General features: G+C 42.8%; 1 protein-coding gene across 3 annotated transcripts in view; it reads right to left on the bottom strand.

Moving 5' to 3' along the window:
- wasf1 (WASP family member 1) overlaps positions 1-27,071 on the bottom strand; it is a 57,593-nt gene that overhangs the window by 12,675 nt on the left and 17,847 nt on the right. For all 3 annotated transcript variants that reach the window (XM_068342784.1, XM_068342787.1, XM_068342786.1), the window contains 4 exons: positions 20,395-20,549; positions 14,591-14,725; positions 3,573-3,726; positions 1,008-1,125 (listed from right to left, as the gene is read on the bottom strand). In XM_068342784.1, the coding sequence (XP_068198885.1) occupies positions 1,008-1,125; positions 3,573-3,726; positions 14,591-14,725; positions 20,395-20,527 (540 nt within the window). In that variant the 5' untranslated portion in view covers positions 20,528-20,549. The remainder of the gene's footprint in view (positions 1-1,007; positions 1,126-3,572; positions 3,727-14,590; positions 14,726-20,394; positions 20,550-27,071) is intronic.

The raw sequence follows: 27,071 nt of genomic DNA, 5'->3' as shown, positions 1-27,071 counted from the left end.
TTGCAGGCTGAGCCCACCCGGGGCTTTAATTAGAATAAAATCAGTGGAATGAGTTTGGATACAAGTGGACATTGTAACCAAACCCTCTGAAGCAAATGGGGTCTGTCTGCTGCTACAAACAAGCTTTGTTTCCATCTTACACCAAATGAGAAAAAAAAAATCCATGTATGTTTTATTAGCCTATTACAGAGGTGATGAGCATTAAATCAGACGGCAAATAAACATCCTTAATTTGATTCGCTCTCCATCCTCCTCACAACTAATCCATAGCTAAACTCTATCTGTCCTCTCAGCTACATTCCCACATCATCTGACGCCACATAACTAACAAATTAAATCTTCATTCACCTGAACCCTCAGCAGAAAATCGCTCCCGCTGCTCTGCACTAATGTGTTATAACCTCTGAATGACTATGAGGGGCCGAATGTGGAGCTTGCCCTGCTTCCCACGCTGGAAAATGCAAACTGGTGCTGATGGGACCTCCTGGTGCCGCGGGTGGGACCCCCCTTATTTGCACTAAGAGGCGAGATCGATGTGTCACAGCTCTGCATTTGATGTGTGAGACAGTTTTTCTATGGATGCTCAAGAACACTTTGATTTAATTTAAATGTCCGGTGTTTCTTCAGGAGGTTACATGTGTGCTTGTTTGTGCGTGATTGTTGCAGGAGGGCGTAGGGGAGGGTACACATTACGTGGGGGCAAGGGAATAGCAGATGCCCCTATTAATTAGATATACTGTAATGATCACACAAGAAGGGTTGGAGGAAGTGCTGATTATCATCTGAGTGGTGGCTAATTAATGAATTACACTTCATGGTATGAAGCCAAGCCTGTCAGTGAATCAGAGCGTGTATGTGTGTATGCGCATATGGGAGAAAATGTGTGTATGTGTGAGAGAGTTAATGTAGTTAATGATAGCCTTACTGCTCATCATCATATTGCTGCAATCAAAGACTCAGCCTAGTCCTAAACTGCTGCACGCTGTGTTGTGACTGTTGAGACATACCTTCTGTTTCCGCCTTTCCTTCCTCTTATCCTCCGTGTCCTGAAGCATCTTCTCTCTCCACAGGTCAAAGAAATAGGATGGATTAGTGTAGAACTTCAGACCCTCTTTCCCATCATCCCTGCAGGAACAAAAAGCTAGGCATTGGTTGCATGAAAGAATATTTAATTTGATTTCATTTAAAATGGCACAATTTTTTTGTTAGTGTTAAAAACCTTTTTATGAAAATAGAGTTGAAACTTTCTGGTGGATTAATCAACATCTGTTTTCATCATCACATAATTGATGAGTTGACAGTTAGTCATTTTAGTCACAGGATCTTCAGCTCAGTGTGGACCTGTAGAGACTGTCTATGTTTTCAAATGCCTTGTCTCTTGTTGTGTTTGTCCAGTGGTGTGTAGCACCAAGCCATTAACAGTTGGGATTGTAGCTATAAAAATACAAGGACCACAGGTAACAACACTTAGGCATCTCACACTTCTGCTCTTGGTCTTTTATAAAGAGCTGGAAAGTTGAGGTATGGAAGAAACAACAGACAAGAAGAAACAAATTGGCCGCAGTCTCAGAAATGTTGAAGGATTGATGTTCAGTTTGAGGTTTAGTTGCTTTGCTTTCACTAATGATGCTGCCTCCTTTCATTTCTTCTCCAGAGTGCTCAACCCTTCCTGTCCTCTATCAGCCAGGGGGCTTTGGAGACAAAACTATTCATTAAGAAAATGTATCTTTAATTTAATTATGTTTTTGTTTAAAAAATAAATACATAAAAATTAAAAAAAAGAAGGAAAATTTATCCCTGCAGGTTGTAATGTAATGAAAATAACTGAGCTGTAGGATGAATTTGAACAAACCTGTAAAAACAAAACAAAACAAAAAATGCCTGCTGAAAATGGCAAGTGCGATTTCCCAAACTTCATGGTGACACCCAAAACCAGACATAAAATAGGACATTAACGGACAGGATCCTGAAAGTACCCAAGAAATGCTCACGTATCTATGTGTTCAACATTGAGAAAAAAGAAAATAGGACTGCAGAGTAATTGGTTTTTAAAATCTTTGAAAATTTTATAAAATCTAATATCAGCTCTTTACCTTTTTAATATCTGGAAGTCAAGATCATTGAACCTGTATCTAAGATACAGGTACAGTCTAATATAACCTCATTAAAATCTGTGACAGAAAGCATTAACGCTAATTTTGTGTCTTATTTTCTGAAAACTGTTTTATATACTCAAACATATGATGTAAATTAATTAACTGGACAACTAAATTTTCTTGACATCCAGGAGAAAAGTTATTCCAGACTCCTGTAACTAAAAAGAAATACCTCATGAATACATTCATTCATGTGTGGCTGTCTTCACCAGTGTCAGACACGTTCAGGAAACAATTAGAACGGTGACACCAAGTGAGCAAGAACACAGAGCATGAAGAGAAGAAGCTTCAAAGGGGTGAGAGAGGAAAGTTTAATGATATTCAACACAACAAAGGGAGGAAAAAAGAATGGAACAATGAGATAAGGTAAGAGGGAGGAAGAAGAGAAAGGCTAGTGTGTGCTCGCTGAGGAGAATTTGTCTGTGTATCACTATGCAAGCGCACAATTTAATAAGGGTGTGTTTGTATGCGAGAGAAAAAGAGAGAGAGAGAAAGAGAGAGATTGAGCGTGTGCACGCGAGAGAGAGAGAAATTGCAGCTGTGCCAAGGGTGGTTCTTAGAAATAACAGCTGGCAAAGGTGGCCTAAGAGAAGGGAAGGAGGAGAGAGGAAAGGAGAGGAGAGTTGTCTAAGCCATATCACCTGCACCTGTTTCATGCAGTCTATGTGAACATGTCTGTACACAGAATAAAAGGAGTGTGTTTGAGCTGCAACCATCTCTAACCAGTTTGGTCAGGGTGACAGTATTACACTGGGATGTGTCATAAAAGGTGCCTGCAGGAGAAAAAAAATGGAGCTGGGATGGAGTAAGAAGGCAGAGAAGGGCGAGAAGGGTGAAAAACAGAGAAAATGGTGGGGTTGGGGTTGCAGGACAGTAAAGCTTTACATGGAATCATTGCTCTGCTCAAGAAGACCTAAGACGGATGCCAGTCGATAACATTATAGCAGCAGACCACAGTGCACAAGTCTGTCTTCAACCACGAAAAAAGAGATTTTAAGCAAATTGAGATTGCAGAAATCTGAAAGTGCTTTTCTGTTGTTCCTGTGAGTCATTGTGAGCATCTGCTCAATAAAGGCTTTTATAGAGACAGAACGAGAAGGAATCATCACAAATTTGTGGCCATTTAAATGCAGTACTTCTGTGAGAACGTTCTGAGGTGAATCAAACATGTCTTGCACTTGTCAGTGAAATACACATGAATACAACATTTACCATCTTGGCTAAAGAGAATGGAAAATGACAGATGCACACGGTAATCTATTCAGTATCAGTGCTGGGCTGTAATAAACAAAAAGCGTCCAGTTCAAGGTAGTCAGGGTAATGTTAAAGGATGGAATAACTGCCCTTTTTTAGATTCACCATTTTACTTGCAGAACAAACTTTGGTGAAGGTGGTCAGGTAAAGGTGGACTCAGACCTGTAGGGTGTGAGGATGTTGAGGGGTGGAGGCTGTTCACATGTCTGGAAGGTCTCTTGCAGTGGGATGGGCAGTGAGGTGCGGTCAAACAGCTGCTGGTCCTGAATGGTAGAACTCCTGAAAGCCTTCCTCATGGTGATGTCCTGAAGAGACACTGAGGAAGAGGAGGAGATTGATTAAATCAGAACACCAGCAAAACACATCAGAAGACATAAGACATATGTTTGAAACCTGCAGCCTGGACAATAGGAGTCAGAGGCTATTGATGCTATTTGGCCTTTGCCAAATTTTCTGTTCTCTAATGTTTCATCTAAACATAGCAATTTGCAGTTGGCTCCATCTCATCATTATCTTCATCAAGATCGACACTGACATCATCAATCAAACAGTCAGAATCAACAATACAGACTGCCAAACCCATAGAAAAACAATAATCCATCTCCCTTAGGGTTAATTCTGCAATGTTGTCCTATTTGGCTAAATTCAAGTCCCTTGGCTAGGCTAGGGCCGTCTGTCAGAAAGGGACTGTGGGAATAATTGGCCTTCTTTCACACAGAGACAGCTGACGTATTTCGAGGGCAGAAGAACTTCAGGGTAAAATCAAAGCTGAAGAAAAGGAGCAACCACACCACTCCTATCCTTCAATCTGGTTCAGGTTGGAAACTGCACCTTGTGGAAAGAAATACCAAGTGTTGCAACCAGATCTGAATTATATATGAAGGGGGTGACAAATGGATGCACTTTACTGCCGCCTCAGGGAAGACTAACTAAGTCATGTGGCAAAGGGGAAAATAATATCGCTCATTCTTATTAGCCTTTGTACAGACCCCCAAAAGGAACAACAGCGTATGTTACTGAATGCGTCAATGTGTTGCAACCGCTTATCCGGGTCGCAGGGGCAGCAGTTTATGCATGGGAAGCCCAGACACTCATCTCCCCAAAAACATCCACAAACTCTGGGGGAGGTCAAGGCACTCCCAGGCCAACCAAATGATGTCAACTCTACCGGGAGTCCTGGATCAGCCTCTGGGTCTTTTCCCAGATGGACATGCCTGGAACACTGTCCAGACCTACCAGATGCCTGAACCACCAAAGTTAGCTCCACTTGATATGGAGGATCTTTACCTTGATCCTCTTCCGGATGTCTGAGATCCTCACTATCTCTAAGGCTGAGCCCAGCCACCCTGGGGAGAAAACTAATGATGATATCTTTTTGGTTATTGGACAGAGCTTGTGAGGATAAGTGGACGATGCACTAATCTTCCTGTCTATTTCCCATTTTATTTCACTTGTGAATAAGACCCTGCGGTATTTGAAGTCCTCTGCTTGAAGGAGGGACTCTTCTCCAACCCAGAGTGGGCACTCCACCCTTTTTCGGCTGAGGTCCATGGTCTCAGATTTAGAGGTGCTGATCCTCATCCCAGCCAATTCACACTCAGCTGTAAACAGCTCTACTGCCAGCTGGAGGTCACTGTTTGACAAAGCCAGCATGACCACATCATTTGCAAAAAGCAGAGATGGAATCCTAAAGTCCACCGAACCTGACACCCTGTGCAACTTGGCTGTGCCAAGAGATTTTCTCCATAAAGGTTATGAGCAGAACTAGTGACAAGGTGCAGCCCTGGCAGAGTCCAACCACAATTGGAAATGAATTTGACTTATTGCCCGTAATATGAACCAGACTCTGACTCCAGGAAAAATTGAACTGGACAGCCCATAGCAAAGAGCTGTCCAGGACCCTTGCGTGAGTATAGAGCTGGTCCAGTGTTCCACGACCAGGATGAAAACATCATTGTTTCTTCTGGATCCGAGGTTCCATTGACAGCCGGACTCTTCTCGCAAGTACCCTGGAGAAGATTTTCCTAAAAAGGCTGAGCAGTGGGATCCCCCTATAGTTTAAAAACATTCTTTGGTCCCCCTTCTTAAAAATGGAAACCACTACCTCAGTCTGCACTCCAGAGGTACTGTACCCGACATCCACGTAATGTTGCAGAGACATTCAACCTACAACATCTAGAGCCTTGAGATACTCAGGGCAGATGTCATCCACCTCTGTGGTCATGCCACTACAAAACTGTTTAACAGCTGCAGCGACTTCAGCCTCAGTGATGAGTGGACCCAACTCCAAGCTGTGTTTCCTCACTGAAATGCATGTCAATGGGATTGAAGAAATCCTAAAAGTATTCCTGTCACTATTCCTTTCACTACTCCCCCTGTCATCACACCCTCATCTGCCACATAAATGGTGTGGACAAAGGTCCGCACCATTTATTGGACAGATGGGGGCAACGTCCCCTCCTAAGACGTCAAACAGTGCCCCAGAATGTCTTCCTTTATCTCACCAAACCTGATTGGATCTTTGCCTTCTTGACGGCTAAAGATGTGACCAGCACTGGCAGTCTTGTTACCACAGCTAAACATAACAACATCGGAAATGGCAAAATAGAACAAGAACCATTTAGTATTCATGCCCCTCAACATTTCCGGAATGTGATTAAAGGTGGGGGTTGTAGACAAACTTGAGTGGGTCCTCAAATGTTTCAAGAAGATCCTCACTACCCATTTGGGCCTCCAAGGTCTGTCTCGCGTCTTCTCCAACACATGATACAAGTCACCACCAGGTATTGATCAGTTGACAGCTCAGCTCCTCTCTTTACGTGTGTGTCCTGAACATAAAACCACAAAGACGACCACTGATGTATAACCAAAGGTGTCCTACTACCAAGTGTACTTATCGACACACTTATGCTCGAACACAGTGTTAGTTATGGTTAGTGTTACTTAACAACAGAACACCTTTCAGGCTTAGATCAGGCCCGTAGTTCCTTTCAATCATGCCTGTCAAAGTTATGCTGTCATTATGTGCGCATTGAAGTCACTCTGCAGAAGACCGGACTCCCCCATACAGACTACCAAAGTCTTTAAAAAAGGACTTGTGTGGAGTGAATGTGTTATTTGAATATAATCTATAATATACTGTAAGTATAAATGTATATAAGTTTAATGAATGTGGAGAAAAGTGGGTTGGTCAATGTGGAAAATGAGATTCAGATAGCAGACAATCTGTAATGTGTTTGGCAGGTGATATTTGATTTAGGTCTCAGTTGACATTGCATGTCCAGAAGTCTGACTACTGCACATGGCAATATTGAAGTGTTGTTGCTGAAGTTATATATTGTTCAGCTCTAAGGAAAACAAATCCATTCCACTGCACAAAGGCCGAGAAAGGACAGACTAATCAAATCGCCTTGCAGCCATATAACTTGGTAACGACTTCAACAGACTTTTGCTGTAGGAAAGAGTCAGTCACCTGAGGCACTGAAGTATCATTATTAACACACACTTATCAGTAAGTCAAGGTTTGGTAAAGCTGGGAGAAAAGAGAGAGGCTAGAGAATGCAAGAGGGAGATAATAAACCTGTACAGACAAAACAGAGACATAGAAACAGGGGACCAAGACGGAGGGATAAGGCTAAATATAAGAAAAAGAGGAAAACATTCAGAATAAACAAGACATGAGGTCGGGAAATGGAGAGCTGAGGGAGGACGAGAGTAAAATGAGCATTTGCGGGCAGCTGGAGCCTGTCCCAGCTGGCATGGGGCGTGAGGCAGGCGAAACTCCGGGCACGACGCCAGTGCACCGCACAGCCACACAGACAAATATGCACGCACACACTCACACACTACGAGCAATTTGGGACCGGCCAATCAACCTGAAGCGCATGTTTTTGGAGGTGGGAGGAAGCCAGAAAGAAGAGAACCCGGAGAGAACCCACGAAGACTTGGGGAGAACATGCAAACTCCGCACAGAACGGGACGCAAACCTGCAACCACCTTGCTGTGCTGCGACAGCGCTACCCACTGTGCCACCGGGCCGCCCGATAAAATGAACACGGAAAATACAAATAAAGAGGAAACAGTGGTGCATAAGAGAAATCAAAACATACAACCCAACTTCATCCATCAGCAACAAACAGCATGACTTGTATGAGAAAAACACTCAGGCAGGATGAGGTACTCCTTCAGGGACCTGCAGTAACTTGAGACGAGCAGGGGAGAGGATTAACTTCGAAGACACCACGAGACGGAAATTCTAGCTGCTTAAATAGCAAAAGCACACAAACACATAGTGTGTTTACTATGTTGTGCTGTAAACATAAATAACCACTAGAAAAAACCAATACAACACCTCTAACAGTAGTTCTACAACAATTTATCAAGATTAGCAGCACATGCTATATTAAATAGTAGGATGTGCTGCTGTGGAGGTAAAGAAAGAAGAATCTCACACATGGTTATGGTTATATGATAGCTTAAAGCTGAAACATGTAGTCTATAATATGCGATGAATGTTTACACCTGACTTCCAAGGCTTGGGTACACATATTCAGGAGGCAACGCTATTTCAAAAACAAGAAGTTAATTGGCTTGGTACAATCCTGCTAATATTGTAAGGAACAAGTCCCAAAAGTGTATGAACTGTGATAAACTGGAGTTCTCCCTGAAGAATTCCCCATATGCTTGTATTGGGTAGCACAAACAGAATAAACATCTGTTTCTCTGTAAAAGTGACAGAAAAAATAAACACTGCACTAGCCTCAGTGATCACCTGAGAGACAAATGCCAGGATTTAGTAATGGTGAGATCTAGCTGAGGGCAAAGAAGCTAGATGTGGAGATGAGAACATTTAAGTGGAATTAAACTTCTGCTTTGCTGTTTTTCCACAGGAGGGCCAGACTGAATGTCAGGGAAGAACACACACACAACTGACACTGATCCTCTTCTCACTGCTTACAAATGTACAGAATAGATAAAGACACACAACACTGGAAAGAAAGAAGTATACACGGGCCGACCAGTGAGCCGTATGTTAAACGAGCTGTGTCCTGCTGCCCCGAAGGACTAGGGAGTGTGGAAGCCCATCGGCTGGTGCAACAAATACGTGTTGAAGCGAAAAATGAGGGAGGTAGTGCTGAAGTGTATTTCAGGATACATTTGATGCGGAGCAGGCTGGCTATGAAGCCAGTAACAACGAGTCCTATGAGGGGCCACTGCTCTAATCAGTGTGGGCAGAAGCACAGGAGATGCAAACACAACACAACCTGCATCAGCCAAACACACACCCATGGATACCTTAATGTGATGCTCTACATTATAATTACTAAATGTCACCTATTCAGCGGAACTGCCAATTACACCCATTTAGCAAAAACATTTAGCTAATTAGAAAAATGTGGGTGCAGCCATTCAAGATTGACTGAGTAAGTGAGGGAATGTGTGTGTGCATGCATGCATGCGTGTGTGTGTGTGTGTGTGTGTGTGTGTGTGTGTGTGTGTGTGTGTGTGTGTGTGTGTGTGTGTGTGCGTGAGTGCGTGTGTGTGTGTATAGCAGCTTCTTATCAGTAAGCGAGTAGTGGCTGTTATATCTCTCTCATAGACAGATAACATCTGGCTAAAACACCTTTAACCAAAGGCAGCACCTGTGTCACACACACACACACACACACACACACACACACATACACACACACACACACACACACACACACACACACACACACACACACACACACAACAAAAACACACACACACACCTCAGAATCTCAGTGTCAGGCAAATGATGCTTTCCGTCGTACCACTGTTCCTTCGTCCCTTATAGAGATGCAGTTCTACACTTCCACTGATGATAAGGAGAGGCACAGGACAAGTCGTCCGTTAGCAGGCAGACATCGCTCTTTCCCCTGCTGTGCTTTAATGCAGAAGTTGCCCTATAATTTCACCCGCTGCACACCTCCTCGTTCAGCGCTGAATCACTCCTTCCTCCCCTTCCCCAACCTCTCCTTCTTTATTTTTTAGCCTTTTTTCATTTCGCTCTCATCTGCTGACTCTATTTAAATGTTCTTCCTCTCACACTGATAAAAATTGTAAATTGTCTGCAGTGCTGTGCATGCCGTGAGACTATACAATGTATTCTTGTGTTGAAGGTAAAAGATAATGTCAGAACTGAACAAATCATTAATATATTGCATTGTTTTCACATTTCTCTACTTGACTGTGGTCCTCCCTGAGTCAGCAGATTGCTGCTGACCCCAAAGATAACGTCCTCACAAAGTTACACAAGCAACCTGTCTGACCTCATCTCAGAAGTAGAATTTATAAAGAAAAAAAATGTTAAGTGCACCCTCGCTCATTCGCGCATCAATGCTCGCGACTTCATCTCACTGTGGATTTTTGGTAGCCAGTCATTCTATTGGCTGAAGTGCGCTATGTTCCGTGAGTCTCTGACTTATGTGAGACACAAAAGTGTTTTAAACAGTCGATAAGACTGTGGGAAAAGGTAGTAAAGATAGATGGTGGTTTAATATCAGTATGGGGACGGTTCATAACAGTTTAAATTACCGTAAATATGAAGATAAATAGTTCTTCGTTCTATTGCGGAATTCGTTAATCGCGTGTGGCTCCTGGAACGAATTATCTGCAAGTACATTTTTGCAGAACAGTAGGGCTGGATGTGAAGAACCGGCTCCAAAATTCTGATTTGAAATTTTAACTTTTATTCTGTATCAAGCAAAGTTTCAGTTACAATGAGGGTGGATTATTGCCGCCATGGTTTCCGGATGGGTATTTTGAGTTGGGCATCGCAATGAATCCCCTCATGTGGAGCTCAGAAGTGTCGCTATATTCTGCCCTGAAAAATGCTGGGTCGGCCCTGTACAATACTTGTGGCACACTTATTTCATCCGAGACAGGATCCGCAACTGATATGACGCAACAAAATGTTGTATATGACTTTCAGAGTTGAGTTGACTTTTCTCTCCTTTTATAACATTATAAATATTCAGTTTATTCACAATCTGTGGTGCCGTACTGTACTGTCACATGACCTTAATAGATCCTAAAGGTGAGACTGGGAGATAAAGAGGAGATAAGGAGAGGTGTGTACACAGTGCTACCAAAATGCTACAAAACACTACAACAAAGGGAAAAATCTTGAAACATGGAGACATGATGTGAGACACTCAAAGAAAAGAAAATTGGCAACATAAGGATAAAGAAAGCTCAGACAGTCTCAGCAGCACAAATAGAAAGAGGAGAAGGGAGAATATAAAGAATCAGTTAGAACCCATAGGGACTTGGTGTGGCTTTGTGGCCTTCCATAATGACCTGCAGCCTGCGCATTGATATAACGGTGCCATTAAATAGGGATACAGGCCATTAATTTAGCTGGCTAGAGTGATGGAAGAATGGGGGAGGGGTGAGAGACTTTGCTGGGGGGAGACAGCACACAAATAGCATCCTCACAAGATGGAGGAAGTGCAGAGATCAATCAGAGAGATGAGAGAGGGCGGGGAGGACAACGGCAGTGATGGTGTGGGGGTTCAGCTAGTGGCCAGGAGAGGGGGGGGGGAGGAGTGGGGAGACTAAAGGGCAAAGGGAGGGAGATAAGCCTTCAAATGCATGAGGCTATGTTAGGTGTGTACAGGCTGAGTGTGCATGTGACGAGTTGATAACACTGGATGTGCATACATTCATACAATGAGGTACTTTTGACCTCAGTCACTGCTCCTCCAACGACACCATATATCACCCCAACCATCTCTCCAGCTCCTGTCCTCGACCTTCAGCGGAACATCTTTTATGCCGTCAGCTCACTCCTCACATTGCGACCATATGCTTTAGACCGATAACACATCATTCACTTCAGTGTGCGTATCTGCACCATGTTGGACTCCTGTAGATCTGCCGTGTTGTATCTGTGTGAACTGCACATTGCCTGTCTCCTCTGAATGAGGCACAATATGCCCAATACTGCAGTCATAAATGCAATTTATCACCTAACAGATATGAATGCATCTTTAAATTTATTTCTCAGTCCTGTCAGGTTTTCTGGCACATAATTCTATCTTTTTCAATGACAACTGCAATTCAGGAAGCAGCTACCTGGCCTTCATAACCTCACGTTACACTAAAAGGTATCCTGTTAAACACTTATTACAGTTAGCACACTATTTATTTTTTAGCTTGACTCAGTCCTTGCCGCTGCATTATTTAGCAACCATTATCTAGAGTAGACACTGCATTAATGACTTGGTGTAGATTAAGAATCTTTTAAAAACAACAAGGAATGGCATGAAACAGAGGAGAAGTGCATCTCAAAAGAGCTGGAGTCACAGTCACTGATAAACAGAGCCAGGAAGAGCGTTAAGTGGATATTATGGCCGCAGCACAAACCACTGAGTGTCATCATTGTACAGCAGGGTTATCATATAATGAGCTCCCTCTCTTTGTTCAGCCTTTATTTCCTCTCAATTTACTTCACAGCTGCAATGTTCTTGTTCTTGTTTATCAAATAAAAGTGAGACACGACTGCTTCAATTTTTCACTGCTGTTTATTTGCCATGCTGTTGACCATTCTGCTCCTGACCGACCTGCAGTTTGGTGCATCAGTTGTTTCGGTCATGATGGAGGAAATTAAATTCATACTATTATAAATTCTTTCTCCATTCATTCAAACAGAAAAAACAGAATTGTTTCAATATTTAAAATCAATGATGGAATTATGGATTCAAACTTTGAGCCTTTGACCACGAACATCTTCGTAATTATCAAAAATAATGGAGTGGTAAATGCTGACTGTAGTTAAAGATCACCAAATGGTTCACATCAAATGTATTAAAAACCGTAATTTAACTGCCAATAAGAAAAGAATTTCAAGATATTATAATTTGCTCTCCATGTGGAAGCAAACTGGGTGGAGTACAATCTGTTGATCACCAGCTTTTATTTTATATTTAGGCTTAGACAGACTTCTAAAGACAGGGGTTTTGTGAACTGTATCTGCAAAACACTTCTTGTGTGTTTGGCTTTCCTCAGTTTCTTCTGACCCCCATCATCCTTTATGTTATCCCTCTTCAGTCCAGATTTATGGCGCTATCCCTGCCTACACTCATCTCCCTCTCAGTCACCGCCATGCTGAAGCCAGCCACAGACCCACACAGTCAATTACACGGCAAGTCATATGATTGTGCTGCAAGCATGCAATTTAAACTGTCCACGGCAGGGTGTGTTTCAGAGTGTTAGAAGAAAGAAAGTGTGGGGGTGTCAATGAATGGATTGTGTTTACGGGAAGCAAATCTTGCCCACATCTGTCCACATCTCCGTCATCTTTATCTGACTTTCTCTCCTTTAAGTTTAGGTGAGCAAAGTGATAAGCTGTTTTGCTTTTTTTAGTCATTTAACGGTTAAAAATCTTATAACTGGGAAGGGAAGAGAAGTGTGTTTTTTTTGTCTTATGAGCAAGACAGCTTCATTTGGTTACTGATGAGTGTGGAGGAGTTGAACACAAATCTCACTAACCTGCAGAGGAGGCCGCTTCAACCTGGCCCAGAAAATTCTGCAGCAGAATCCTTTTACACTCCACTGCATTTGCTGCAGTGCCCCGTATTATACACCCATCCCTCTATCCTTCCATCTTTCTTACTCCTCTGACTTCCCCCACCCCCACCAACACACTTATACTGAGCTGATCCTTATCCACTGACTCTAAAGCCAATACTTCAGGCTACAGGGGGAAATTCAGGATTATTTATGAAAGGAGATAAAACCGAGGACCACATGCACAAACACCGCATGCACGCTGGATTGCCCCACATTCTGGGTCTAAAAACAGGAATGTCACATGAACATGAACTAACATTTAACCAAAATGGTACAAAGATCAGATTTGTTGCTCCTTGGGTACTCCCCCAAGTAAATGTCTAGCGTGACCATGAAATTGTAATATCTTATCTTCAGGGTGTGAGAGGCTGGTGCATAAGAGATGGATTTGTGTTTGAGTTTTGCCCTTCAGCCGATGAAGGAAATGCCCTCATTTACTGCCCTGCACAACAGCCATCCATAATTTGATCATATACACAATTATTCAGTTAGCATGGCTACAGAATGTGGATAGGGTGGGGAGAAAGGGTGGGGAGGATGGGAAAGTGGTACAAAGACGAAGAAGAAAAGGACATCTGAAGGAGGAGGAAGACGAGAGGAAAAAACACCAAAGTTTGCACAGCAATCCAAAGGGGGACAAAAAACGAGAAGAGAACAAAAGTTGATGATTAGGGTGAATGCTGTGTGTAACCATGAATCGGCAAAATCCAAGAAAAATATATCTCTGCCGAAAAAGAATTGATGCCTTTTCTTGAATTTGCAGAAAAGCCATAATCAGTGAGCACAGCTCACTGAACATTTTATTGTCTCAGTGTCAGTGACAAGCAAGCAGTTAGAGCAGCATTGTGCAAAGCCATAAACACACTGCTGGCCCATAGGAAATCAATATGGCACCCAGGAGCATGGTATTACACCGCTGCCATTCTCTCCCTTTTTACTTTTGCACCCTCTGCGCTCTCCTCTGGCTAAGCTACCCCGTCAGTCCGCCTCCACTCTGTCAGGATAACCTGACTTACCTGACAGTCAGGACGATTATCGCATTCCTTTTCATTATTGCTCGCCTCAGATCAAGATCCAATTTCTCCTACAAAGAGTAGGCCTTTATTGGGTAAACATGTATTCTGCCAAGGTGAAACTCTGGCCGAATGTTTCTAATAGATGCTGGGATTTGTATTATTGGGTTGTGAAAAATGATGCCGTCACCTCAATGCCTGTTCCTTTAATAACAACCTTTAACACTGGAGGGGGGCTCGATCTCTCTCTCTCTTTCTCTAACGTACATGTGCCCGCGCGTGCTCACACACACACACACACACACACACACACACACACACACACACACACACACACACACACACACACACACACACACACACAGGTACAAATCAAATTTGATGGAATAAACAGAAGATGAAGAAGAAAGACAGAGCAAATGGGAGGGTGTGGTGTGTGTGTGTGTGTGTGTGTGTGTGTGTGTGTGTGTGTGTGTGTGTGTGTGTGTGTGTGTGTGTGTGTGTGTGTGTGTGTGTGTGTGTGTGTGTGTGTGTGTGTGTGTGTGTGTGTGAGGCTGTGGTACTGACGTTCCTCCTCTTTGGGATCCAGCTGTGTGACACTGATGGAGAGGCGGTCCACTCGCTCCTGCAGGGAGTTGACCCGGAAGGAGAAGGTGTGAGCCTCATTGAACAGCTCTCCAAACAGGTCCTCTGCATATTTACCTGCACACACACACACGCACGCACGCACGCACGCACACACACACACACACACACACACACACAAACAAATATATTGTGTCACTATACGGTGTCACATAAATGACTGAAAGTGACCTACAGAGATAAAACCATCCACACTTTTATTCAAATGTTTTAATAAAACTCTTAATTATTAAAGGGATAATGTGAAAAAGTTCTAATGGTTTAATCATGATAGTTGTTATTCAAAAGTATTGATTTACATTTTAAAACAAGAGGAAACAAATATTACAATGATGTGCCATGTCATAACACTTTAGATTCATGCTATCCAAGTATTCTCTGAAGTGATGCTGCAAGACTGAGTTTAAATAAGATTTTTGTTTGCAACAGAATTTCATCAGAATTTGGACAAAATGATGCTGCACTGCACTCCCCTGAGATCTGCCACCTTATCGTGGTGGGGGAGTGCCTGAATGTTCCCAGGAGCAATGTTGTCAGGAGCTTTATGCTCCTGCTAGGGTCTACCTAGGCAAACAGGTCCTGGGTGACGGCCCAGAGTAAGAGCAGGAACAAAACCCATATTGAAAGTAAAACATCAAGGACCGTGACTTCGCTTGGTATGGCGCAACAGAGGCCCCACCCTGGAGCCAGGCCCGGGGTTGGGGCTTGTAAGTGAGCGCCTGGTGGCTAGGTTTCTGCCTGGGGGCTCAGCCTGAAAGGAGGATGTGGGCCCAACCTCCAGCAGACTCACCATCCACTGAGGAAACCGTAAGGGACCTGTGCAGTGTGGACTGGGTGGCAGTTGTGAGCATGGGGCTCGACGACCCAATCCTCGGACACAGACATGGAATTTCACCTCGCTGGGGAGAAAGGAGCCAGAGCTTGTGAGGGAGGTTGAGAGGTACCGATTAGACTTAGTCGGGCTCACCTCCACCCACTGCTTGGGCTCCCAAACCCTTGAGAGGGGCTGGACTTCACTTTCCTGGTGTTGCCCAAGATGAGAGGTGGAGAGCTGGTGTGGTCTTGCTTATAGCCCCACAGCTAAGCCGTCATATGTTGGAGTTCACCCCAGTGAAGGAGAGGGTCAGGTCCCTGCGCCTTCGGGTTGGGGACAGGTGTCTCACCGTTGTTTTGGTCTACGGGCCAAACAGCAGTGTGGAATACCCAGCCTTCCTTTCCCATCCTGGGAAAGCTACTGAATAGTGCTCCGACTGGGGACTCCATTGTTCTCCTTGGGGACTTCAACGCTCATGTAGGCAATGACTGTGAGATCTGGAAAGGGATGATTGGGATGAACAGCCTCCCCAATCTGAACACGAGTGGTGTTCTGTTATTGGACTTCTGTGTTAGTCACAGTTTGTCCATAACTATCATCTTGTTCAATCACAGGAACGTCCATAAGTGCACATGGCACCAGGACACCCTAGGCCAGAGGTTGATGATCGACTTCGTTGTGGTATCATCAGACCTCCGGCCGTGTGTGTTGGACACTCGGGTGAAGAGAGGGGCAGAGCTATCAACCGATCACCACCTGGTGGTGAGCTAGATCAGCTGGCAGAGCAGGGGGCCGGACAGACTCCACAGGCCCGAGTCTGTTGGGAACGTCTGGCAGAACCCTCTGTCAGTGAGTTCTTCAACTCCCACCTCCAGGAGGGCTTCTCTCAGATCTCGCAGGAGGCTGGGGACATTGGGTCAGAGTGGACCATGTTCTCCACCTCCATTGACGAAGCAACTGCTTGGAGCTGTCGTGGCGGTAACCTCCGAACTCTGTGGTGGACACCAGAAGTAAGGGATGCTGTCAAGCTGAAAAAGGAGTCCTACAAAATCTTGCTGAATTGTAGGACTCTATAGGCAGCTGATAGGTACAGGCAGGCCAGGCTAATTGCAGCTTGAGTAGTCACAGAGGCAAAAACTTGGGTCTGGAAGGAGTTCAGGGAGGCCATGGAGGAGGGCTATCGGTCAGCCTCGAAGAAATTCTGGCAAACCATTTGGCGCCTCAGGAGGGGAAAGCATGCACAGCCAACACTGTTTACAGTAGAGTTGGAGAGCTGCTGACCTTGAGTGAGGATATTGTCGGGCAGTGGAAAGAATACTTCGAGGATCTCCTCAATCCCGCTACCATGTCTTAGACAGAGGAAGCAGAGGCTAAGGTCTCAGAGGTGGACTCTTTCATCACCCAAGCTGAAGTCATTGAGGTGGTTGCCAAACTCCCTGGAGGCAAAGCACCGGGGGTGGTTGAGATTCACCCCGAGTCCCTGGAGTCTCTGGATGTGCAGAGACTGTCATGGTTGACACGTCTGTAACATCGCATGGCAGTATCTTTGGATTATCAGACCGGGGTGGTCGTCTCTCTTTTCAGAAATGGGTACGGAAGGTTTGTTCCAACTATAGGGGGATCACACTCCTCAGCCTCCCAGGGAACGTCTATTCCAGGGTACTGGAGAGGAGGATTAGACAGATAGTCGAACCGTGCATTCAATGCGGTTTTTGTCCCGGACGTCGAACACTGGACCAGCTCTACACTCTATCAACCGCTTGAGGGTTCATGGCAGTTTTCCCAACAACTCCACATGTGTTTTGTGGACCTGGAGAAGGCATTCGATAGTGTCCCTCGTGATATCTTGTGGGGAGTGCTTGGGAGTATGGGGTTCGGGGCCCTTTGCTGTAGGGCTGTCCGGTCCCTGTATGGCAGTAAATCAGACCTGTTCCAGGTTCATGTTGGATTTTGGCAGGGCTGCCCTCTATCACCAATGCTGTTTGTAACCTTTATGGACCAAATTTCTGGGCGCACCCAAGATCTAGAGGGAGTCCGGTTTGGGGACCAAAGGATTTCATCTCTGCTTTTTGCGGACAATGTTGTCCTGTTGGCCTCATCAAACCTGGACCTACAGCGTGTACTGGGACATTAATTCAGCTGAGTGTGATGCGAGTGGGATGAGGTCAGTGCCTCTAAATCTGAAGCCATGGTTCTCGACCAGAAAAGAGTGGTGTGCCCTCTTCAGGTTGGTGGAAAGTCTTTGCCCCAAGTGGAGGAGTTCAAGTATCTTGGGGTTTTTTCACGTGTGAAGAAAGGATGGAATGTGAGATTGACAGACGGGTCGGTGCAGCTTCTGCAGTGATGCAGTCGCTGTATAGGTCTGTTGTGGTGAAAAAGGAGCTGAATTGCAAGACCAAGCTCTTGATTTACGGGCCAATCTACGTTCCTACTCTCACCTATGGTCATGAGCTTTGGGTCATGACCAAAAAGACAAGATCCTGGATAGAAGCGGCTGAAATGAGCTTCCTCCAATTATTTATTTATTCAGTTTATTTTCTTCTTTCCAGGCATGTTATTACAACAGATTTTACTTTCATCATTGTTGAAACATCGGCAACATCACCCGAAAAGAAAAAAAACAGTTGACGGGTAGAAGCCATTGGCTTGTTAAGTTCCCGTCCCCTAAATCAACAACATCTCTCTCATTACAGCACATTGTCAATTAATACATACTTTGCATGTTACAATTCAAATTCAATTATTTTATTCTGATTCACTGTTGTTTTGATCCATCCATTTAGTTCAATAGGCGTGCGTCTTTGCACACCTCTTTATCAGTTCTTGAGAAGAGTCCTAATTTTGTTATTGTTCATTTTGTTATTCTTTTCAAGGGTTGTTTCTGGTCAGATTATTTATTAATCGCCGTTGGAACATCTTGCAAGTGCCCAATTTCTGCACAGAGGTTGTAGTGACATTTGTTTCACAGAATTAACAACATGAAGTTCATCTCGCCAAAACAGTTCAGTCCTTTAACCATCATTTGCGTCAGAAATATAACCTTGCAAAATCTTGTTTTTAAGTGCTTTTTTAAAGGCAGTTAGCGTTCCCACACTCCTAATTTCATAATCCAGTCTATTCCAAAGTTTGACACCAGTGAACGATAATGAAAATGTTTTTAGTGTTGTTCTTGCTTTTTTCTGTACAAATGCTTTGTTTTCTCTTAGTTGGTAATTGGATTCATTAATCTGTATTTGTGATTGTATATTTTGTAGTAATTTGTTATTGGTTGCTTTATACATAAGTTGTACAGTTTTATAGCTGAAGATATCATGTATTTTCAGTAGTTTAGATTTAATAAATAATTGGTTTGTATGAGCTCTATAATGTTCATTGTGAATAATTCTCAAGGCTCTTTTCTGGTTCAATAATAAGGGTTGCAAGCCACTTTTATATGTGTTTCCCCATACTTCAGCACAGTAGTTCAGATATGGCAAGATTAGTGCACAATATATTTTTTGGAGCGCCTTTTGATTTAGCCATAGAGTGGCTGGGAGCACCCTCAGAGTTAGGGTGAGGAGGGGAAGTATGGGCATTCCTCCTGAGACTGTTGCGCCCGCAACCCGGCCCCAGATAAGCGATTGAAGATGGATGAATGGATACTAACTGCATGTGTCAGCGTCCTTTGCTTGATAATGGATACTTTAAGTTACTTTATGGACAGATGCTGTTTTAAGGTTGCCTTTGAGAATTCAGTGACAATCATAGACTCCCAGTTTGTCAGACGGATCGCTTTTCTTTTCTGAAAGTGGTACATCAGCTGCTTCATAACTCTTAGCTCCAGTGCTGAATACCAGTGAGGTTTAGTTAGGGTAATGTTTCGGATGACTTCAGAAAGCTGATGCACTTGCACCTCCGCCTTCTTCAGTGGTGTGTCTGACTCCTTCGCTGACAGCAACCAGCAGGTGAGACATGCAGGTGAGAGAACCCAACCCTCTCTCTGATGAAGTGGAAAACTGGGCCATTCAAATCCAGGTTTCATAGGTAAATCAAGGAACTAATGAGGCTTAATGCAGGACTTTAGTGTAGGGGGCTATCCTGCAGATGGATTGAACTGAGACAAGCTACATGGAAGATCAATTCACTGTTCCTTTAATTGGTATTTTCCACTTTCCTGATTTCTTCTTTTTTTTGCATTTTTTGTTATACTGTATCTTCTGGATTCAAATGACACCAAATGTGTGAATAAAATATGTTTAATGATCACTTCACTTATTAAAGGAAAACAATTATGCAACATCAGATGGCCCTGTTCGAACAAAGTAATTGCCTCCTTAATAACTAAGTCAACAAATTCACCAAAGTGAATTGCAAATGAGATGAAATTAGACAAAAAACAAAATTGCTTAATCCTCGCCAGCCTTATAGAGTCCAAACTTCACTCTACTGGAATTGTATCTAAGGGCTCGACAGGCAGCACAGTGAATTGCTGTCAACATGAGACAGTCAGGTTGTTTATAAAAGCTGTTGAACAAAATTCCTTCTAGAGTTCATCAAGTCATTTATGAAGTCACAGAATGACCCTTGTGAACCTCTGAGGAACTGTAGCCCAATAATAACCAAGGTGAGGATGAAAACTCCTCTCAGACTCAATTCCTCAAAGAGTTGACTGACGTCCTTTACAGTGGTTTGTAAGATTCATTCCCACTGCTTTATAGCCTTATATTAAAATTCTGTTTAAGATCTAAAATGGGCAAATATTTTACTGGAGTTTCTTGTTTGCAGGTAAGATGTATTGAAGAAAACAGTTTTGAGACAACAGGGACTGTGAATAAAACCATTTGTTGAGAACTGAAAGCATGGGGCAATGAATAACAAGCATATGACAAATCAATACACTAAATGCTGTCTGTTGTGTGTCTGTGCTACTGACTCAGGCTGCTGAGCTGGCGGATGACGTTAGCCAGGGAGATGTTGGTCACACACTCCAGCTCATTCTTGATATTTCTCGGCAGCACAGTGTGGCACAGGTGCCTGGGCTCGATGGTGCGCTTCACCAGCGGCATCCTCACGCAGCGACACCACTACCTGTAAGGGCGAATGGAGGGGGTATGGGATGAAAGAAGGAAAGACATTTCATTAGGGTGACACTTGTATTTACAGACTTGATATTATGCTGAACCTGTTTTTTTTAGACACAGGTAGGACAATCATAACAACCAGAAATTATCTGAAGAGAGTAACATAGAGGAAAACATTCATGTCAAAGAACAAGATAACAGAACATGACATGAAGTGAAGGGTAGAAGTGGCATAGGTAGAAGGGAATCCATTGAAGTAGAGATAAAAGTACAAACAGGATCAGGAGATCAGAGGAAAAGGCAACAGATCAGTAGAAAGCTAATGTTTTGACACTGCTAAAAGACATATTTCCTTATCTATTTCACTGACTTGGCAACGTCTGGTCCTTCGTCACCCATAGTCTGCCACTCAGACACACTAATGGTATCCACTCACACAACGAAAAGCTTAGATGACCACAATCCTGACAAGTTTAGACAGACTATACCAGATTGAACTTCATGTAGCCATTAAAAACAAAGCCACAAGAAAAAAATGATTAAATAACAGTCAAATAGCCAGAACTATTATTTTTAAGTACTTAGTCTAATTGGCCAAGCTGGGGAGGTAGTTCAGTGGTAGAGTGCATGCTTTGTATGTATGCTACCCCAGGTTCAATTCCAGGCATCCAAGCACCCACGGGGGCACAAGCCAGCGTCAACAAGCCCAGATAACTGCAGAGGGTTGCAGCAGGAAAGGCAAACAGCATAAGAAACTTTGCCAAAGAAACATGAGTGTTTATCTAAAAATGGAAAAAAGCATGACATGCTGTGGTGACTCATGCTTTTTGAACACATTAGACAAACACTGAACAAATCAAAATTTTGAAGAGCTTGTGATATTAACAAAATATACTAATTTAAATGAGAATCTTCATCATTGGGCTGCACCTTATTTCCTTTTTGCAGGAAGGGTTTCATGAAATGTTACATCACAGGTTTTCTCTTCCACCACGGTTATCATCTTAACATCATAACTTGGCTTTTTTTTTTATAAAGACACTTCTAATGTTGTTAGAAAAGGTTGAGTGACTGCGCAGAGGTTGACATGCTATCTCCCCTCTTACCCTCTGGTGTGACAACACCACTTAATCACGCAAACAGTACCTTGTATTTCTGCTATCTGTTCGGTTTTAATTAGAGCGAATGTGTGCAATGATGTGGAGATCAGGTGGACCGACTTATCGTGCATGACAGTAATAAAGTCTTGTTAAAACACTGATTTAACTTTAATTGACATCTAGCACAGTTAAAACTGGCTTGATTCTTAAGGGTTGCTGTGACTGGGGAATAAACATAATTATTGAACATGTCCCTAAAAATGTAGGGCACTGAAGGCTATTCTGAGAAGTGACCTAGCTATGGATGGTTAGAGGGGAGAGAGAGGGAACCCAATGAAAAGATTTGCGAAGGTGATTCATCTCCAAAGCGTCTTAAATGTGGGTAAAAATGTCCATAAAAGGAAAGAAGGAGAACCTGCATTCTCTACCATTGTTGAAGTAATTTGAAAGATATGTGCGGGCGATGTTACTGCTACATAAATCCAATCATGACAACAAAATCCCTGCCCACTTCCTAAAATAAGGCATCTCCTCTTCTATTTAGAGGTCTTTACTTCCTCCCACAGTCTCTCCACCCCCCCCCCCCACACACACACAGATACAAAAAAACAACACCTGGAGATTGGAGCGGGACTGGAAACTCGACAAATATGTTCTGAAATTATGTCAGCTGTTATCATGTTGAACTTTAACACACAGGACTGACACTATTGACTGTAACACAACAGACACACAAAAGAAAGGGGAGGACAGCACAATCTCAAATCGACTTATGAAATATCAATCAAAAGTTGATTGATTGAATATATATTGATCTACAAGTGTTCAACATTTCACAATAAATGTTCATTGGCATTCTTGTCTAGAGTTACGTAAGAGTGATTTTTCTCCCATGTCTGCACAGCATGGGGTCTCAACCAGGAGACGGTATTACCACATAACACCTTGGCTCACCCCAGTATGGCTATCGGGATTTTTAGTCTTCTGCCTGTGTAGTTTGTATTGATTTGTTTAGATTTAGTTGATTTTGAGTTTATTTCTATGCTTCTACCATAATCTGTGTTTTATTGTTGCATTCATATTCCTGTTCTGCTCAGTGCAGCTTGACACGTCGTCGGTCTCAATGGACCAGATGTATTTTCAGAGTGAAGTGAGGAGCTCTTTCGCAAAGGTGAAACACAGAACCTAATGGAATCTCATGCAAAATGCAGAGTCGCTGATCTGTCAACCCCTCCTTTAAGACATCAGTGAGAATCCAGTGAGAAAAAGATGACACAGAATGAGAGGTGGACTAACACATATGCCTTTACATGATTAAAACTTATATTTTTACATAATTTAAAAGCAATACCCATAGAGAGCAGAAAAATAACAGACGTAACAGGTAAAAAATGATTGTATCGTCAAACTTCAATCACTGTGCTATCTGTATCCCACAGCTGTGCTATGTTGTAGTTTCTGCTCCACTTCCTTTCCTCTTTGGTCAATTTTAGAGATCTATTTTGTGCAACTTTATTTGCACAACTTAAAAAATACCTGGAACTTTTTTGTGTGGGGTTTGCATGTGGGGTTCCCTATGTCTACATAGGTTCTCTCCTAGTTCCTCCCATCACCAAAAACATAGTAGAAGTAGACTGGTGAAGAAAAAAATGACCATAGGCTGAATGTGAATCTAACTGGTTGTTTGTATTTACATTTGTTCTTTCAATAAAAAGGCACCTTCTCCCCACTCCATTCTCCCCACTCCATTCTTAAAATCAACCTCCACCCCCTGACCCTATATAGAATAAGTGCTTATAGAAAATGAATTAATGAATCATTCATTTTATAATATCATGGGCTTAATTGCAATTCCTTGATATGTGTTGACACATCATTAGTGAGTAAACAATGTTTACATGTCTCATGTCACTTCACAAAGGTCTTCAGACCGCTTTTGTCATGGTGCACACGTGTGTGTGTGTGTGTGTGTGTGTGTGTGTGTGTGTGTGTGTGTGTGTGTGTGTGTGTGTGTGTGTGTGTGTGTGTTTGATTAATGACTGCAGCATGTTTGCTGGCTCGCTGATCGGACACAAGTTAACTCTGGACTGCTGTCCGCTGGAGGGAAGCTTTTCTCTGCAGAGGAAACGAGAAAGCACTCTCAACTAAAGGAAAACACACACATACACACACACACACACACACACACACACACACACACACAGACAAACACACACACACACACACACACACACACACACACACACACACACACACACACACACACACACACACACACACAAACACACGGCATTTGTCCACTGAGGTTTTAATACCGTACGATGACATGATGGCATATGACAGTGTTCTCACGAGAACAGTGCTGTCACTTCTAGTGGATTCTCAAGAGAAATTGCTAACACATCATCTTGGTTCTGACAGAGAAGAAAATGAAAAGAGACAGGAAGAGAGAGAGAGAAAGAGGGAGAGCGAGAGAAGGTGAGTGAGTGAGGGAGATAGAGAGAAAAACAAACTAAAGTAACACCCATTATGTTTGTGACAGCACTTTGGCTGCACTCACCAGACAACAGTTTCCTGTGTATGATTAACATGATCACAGAGCTCGTGATGTATTGTATGGAAGAGACATACAACATCTCAAGACACAAGATGCGTCTTGACGTCATTGCAATTTTTTTTCCAATTGTTAAAACACATTAAAATAAAATTACTCATTTATCTTCTACACCCTCTCTATCAAGTGTAACGGGTCATGGGTTGTTATAGCCTTTCTTTTCTCCACACATCCGTGAACGTCTGAGCAGGAAACAAACCCACATTGTATTTATATGCAATTCGAATCGGGTCAAACTTTAAACCAGCTGGCACTGACTTTTAACTTGAAAGGTAGTGCTAGCAGGTTGAAAGGTGGAGCCATCAATGTAGACAAGAAAACTCTCACACCGCTACCCACCGCGCCACCGTGTCGCCCCTCCAAGGAAATGCATAGTATAACTGTCTAAACTGACACACAAAGAACAAAACCTCTTCTCAAGTCTAAACATATTTTCAGCTTCACACACATTTTGAAGTTCAAAAAGGCCACTGACAACGGTTCTCTGCATCAGACCCAGCAATCTGACATAAAGTCATGTTAGCCTTCACAAAACTCTTGCCAATACATGAACTAACTGGCTAATATATGTGTCATCTGGTCCAGCACCTCAATGGTTAACCTGTCACCACTTTAGTCAGGAAGTAAACACAGAGACAATGTGTGTTGCAGACCAAAACAGACACTGTTAGGGTATCCTGTGGGACGACATGAGCCCCAGTCCAAATCTGGTTTGATGACCACCATCCATTTCTCTGCAACACCTCCCACCATACTGAGCATTTCTGAAGCCCACGGAGGAGTTCTTTCTGACATGGCGGTGGAATGCAATATGACCGGCAGTCCTTTGTGTGAAGGTTATGGAACAGACGTGATGCAACTGATGTGTGTGTGATTCTGGGATGGACGACGCTTCTTCCCTTGATGTCTGACAAAGGAAGACATCACCTGTGATGTAGACGAGGATCTTGGTCACACCCAGCTCTGCAAGATGCAGACTCATTTTTCGTGCCTCTTTTTTTCTCTAAATGTTTTAAAATTTTTCCATAATTTTTCCATAATTTTCTTTTTCAATAGTTTTGGTTGCAGTACTTCTTTTTGCAGAAAATATGAGGTATTTTGCAGTTCGGGTGGGTGTTTTGTAAAGTGCCTTAACATTTTTATAAATTACAAAATTGTACTTTAGAAAATGGAAACAAAATTGTAACAAGGCAGTCACAGACTGCAACCTCCTGCGACACCCCTGAATTCAAAATTTTATCCTGACCTACTTGCATGGGTCAAAGATCAAAGCTAGTCCCTGACCTACTTTCATAGATCAAAGCTCTAGCTTTGATCAAAGCTCTAGCTTAGATCTGTGGTCTTACTCACCGGCCTTCTCCCTCGTCTTTCTATCTTACTTACTGTATCTTCCTGAGTGTACAAAAGTCGAAACATGACCTAGACCTAGTTTTCTCAAGGTCAAGGTCATCTTATCATTCTCATCCCATTTGCCTCCCGAGTAATGTGCTTTTTGTTTCATTTTTCTATCTGCAACGGTTGCGAAGATATTTGGTGGACATATGAACAAACAGACAAACACACGAACACTGACAATTCCAATACATCACCGTTTTGAAGTGGGATGTAACTAGTGGCAAAGATTCAGGAGACATTTATAGATGACAAATGTGTGTAAAGTAAAAAGAAACGGCTATTGCAATAGTCACCAAATATTTTCCACATATTTCCTCCTTCATCATGACTCATTTCTATGTCCCGTCTTGCACATAAGGCCTCTTCCTACTTCTAAACACTTCAGGTTACAGCTGAGAAGAAAGCTTTTCACTTTCGCTATAAAGCAATTTTTCTTACTAGAATAACAACCAATTTAGCTAATGGTCAATCTTTATGAGTGGTGGAACGTGTATGACACAGATTTCTGATGATTCAGCACGATCACTGACATGATGTAATGGGTTAAGGAGACAGAGTTGACAGATAAAATACAGAAATTTGCACTTTTCCATTTTAACTATATGGAAGAAGGAAGAAGGTGGCTGAACGCTCAGTGTGAGAAATGGCCTCCTGCTTTGTTCCTTCACTGTCCTCTCATATTGTACTTCCCTGTTATATACTTCTACGATCTTTCACCATGGTAACAGATGCAGGGTGCAAATGTTACTTGTCATTTTATACTGTAATATTTCAAGTGTCATTGGAGGGCAGGGGGACAAGTTTCAGTCATTGCTCTCAGGACGTTTACCCACTCACGATGTGACACGATATCTCTGAGGACCTGTGAATGTGAGCCAGATAAAGGACCCACTATTTGGAGGGCTTGGTACAAACACTAAACACACAGACACAGATGCACGCACGCATGCATGCACGCACACACACACACACAAAATGGGTTGATTCATTCAAAGAGAATGTATGAAATTTATCAAGACCACACTGCGTAATTGTGTGCAGTGTAATACATCTGCTGGTTCTGTAAAATCACAAGAGGAGAAGAAAATCAGACGGGGCAACTAACAGTAAATTAGCAAAGAAAGCAGATGCAATTGAAATGAAATGGCCTCAGCCTTCTGAAACAAGAAAAATCTAATCAACAAGTGATGTAAAATTCATGGGCTGATTTCAAGATGATTTCCTATCTGGATTACAATTAAAGAAGAAGGAAACATGGGGCACAGATTAAGAATCTGACTCTAACCAAAAGTTTATGTACTGGTGCAAAGATTTAGCATGTAGATTAGTTTAAAGAGTAGATTAGGATATTTCTAAGGTGTTGTTAATAGAACATAGAATTCGATTACCATTATATCATAACAATACTTTCAAAATGGCT

This window comes from Antennarius striatus, chromosome 19, assembly GCF_040054535.1.
Source record: "Antennarius striatus isolate MH-2024 chromosome 19, ASM4005453v1, whole genome shotgun sequence".
In the NCBI taxonomy this organism is placed as follows: Eukaryota; Metazoa; Chordata; class Actinopteri; order Lophiiformes; family Antennariidae; genus Antennarius; species Antennarius striatus.
This window is presented reverse-complemented; position numbering and strand designations above follow the sequence as displayed.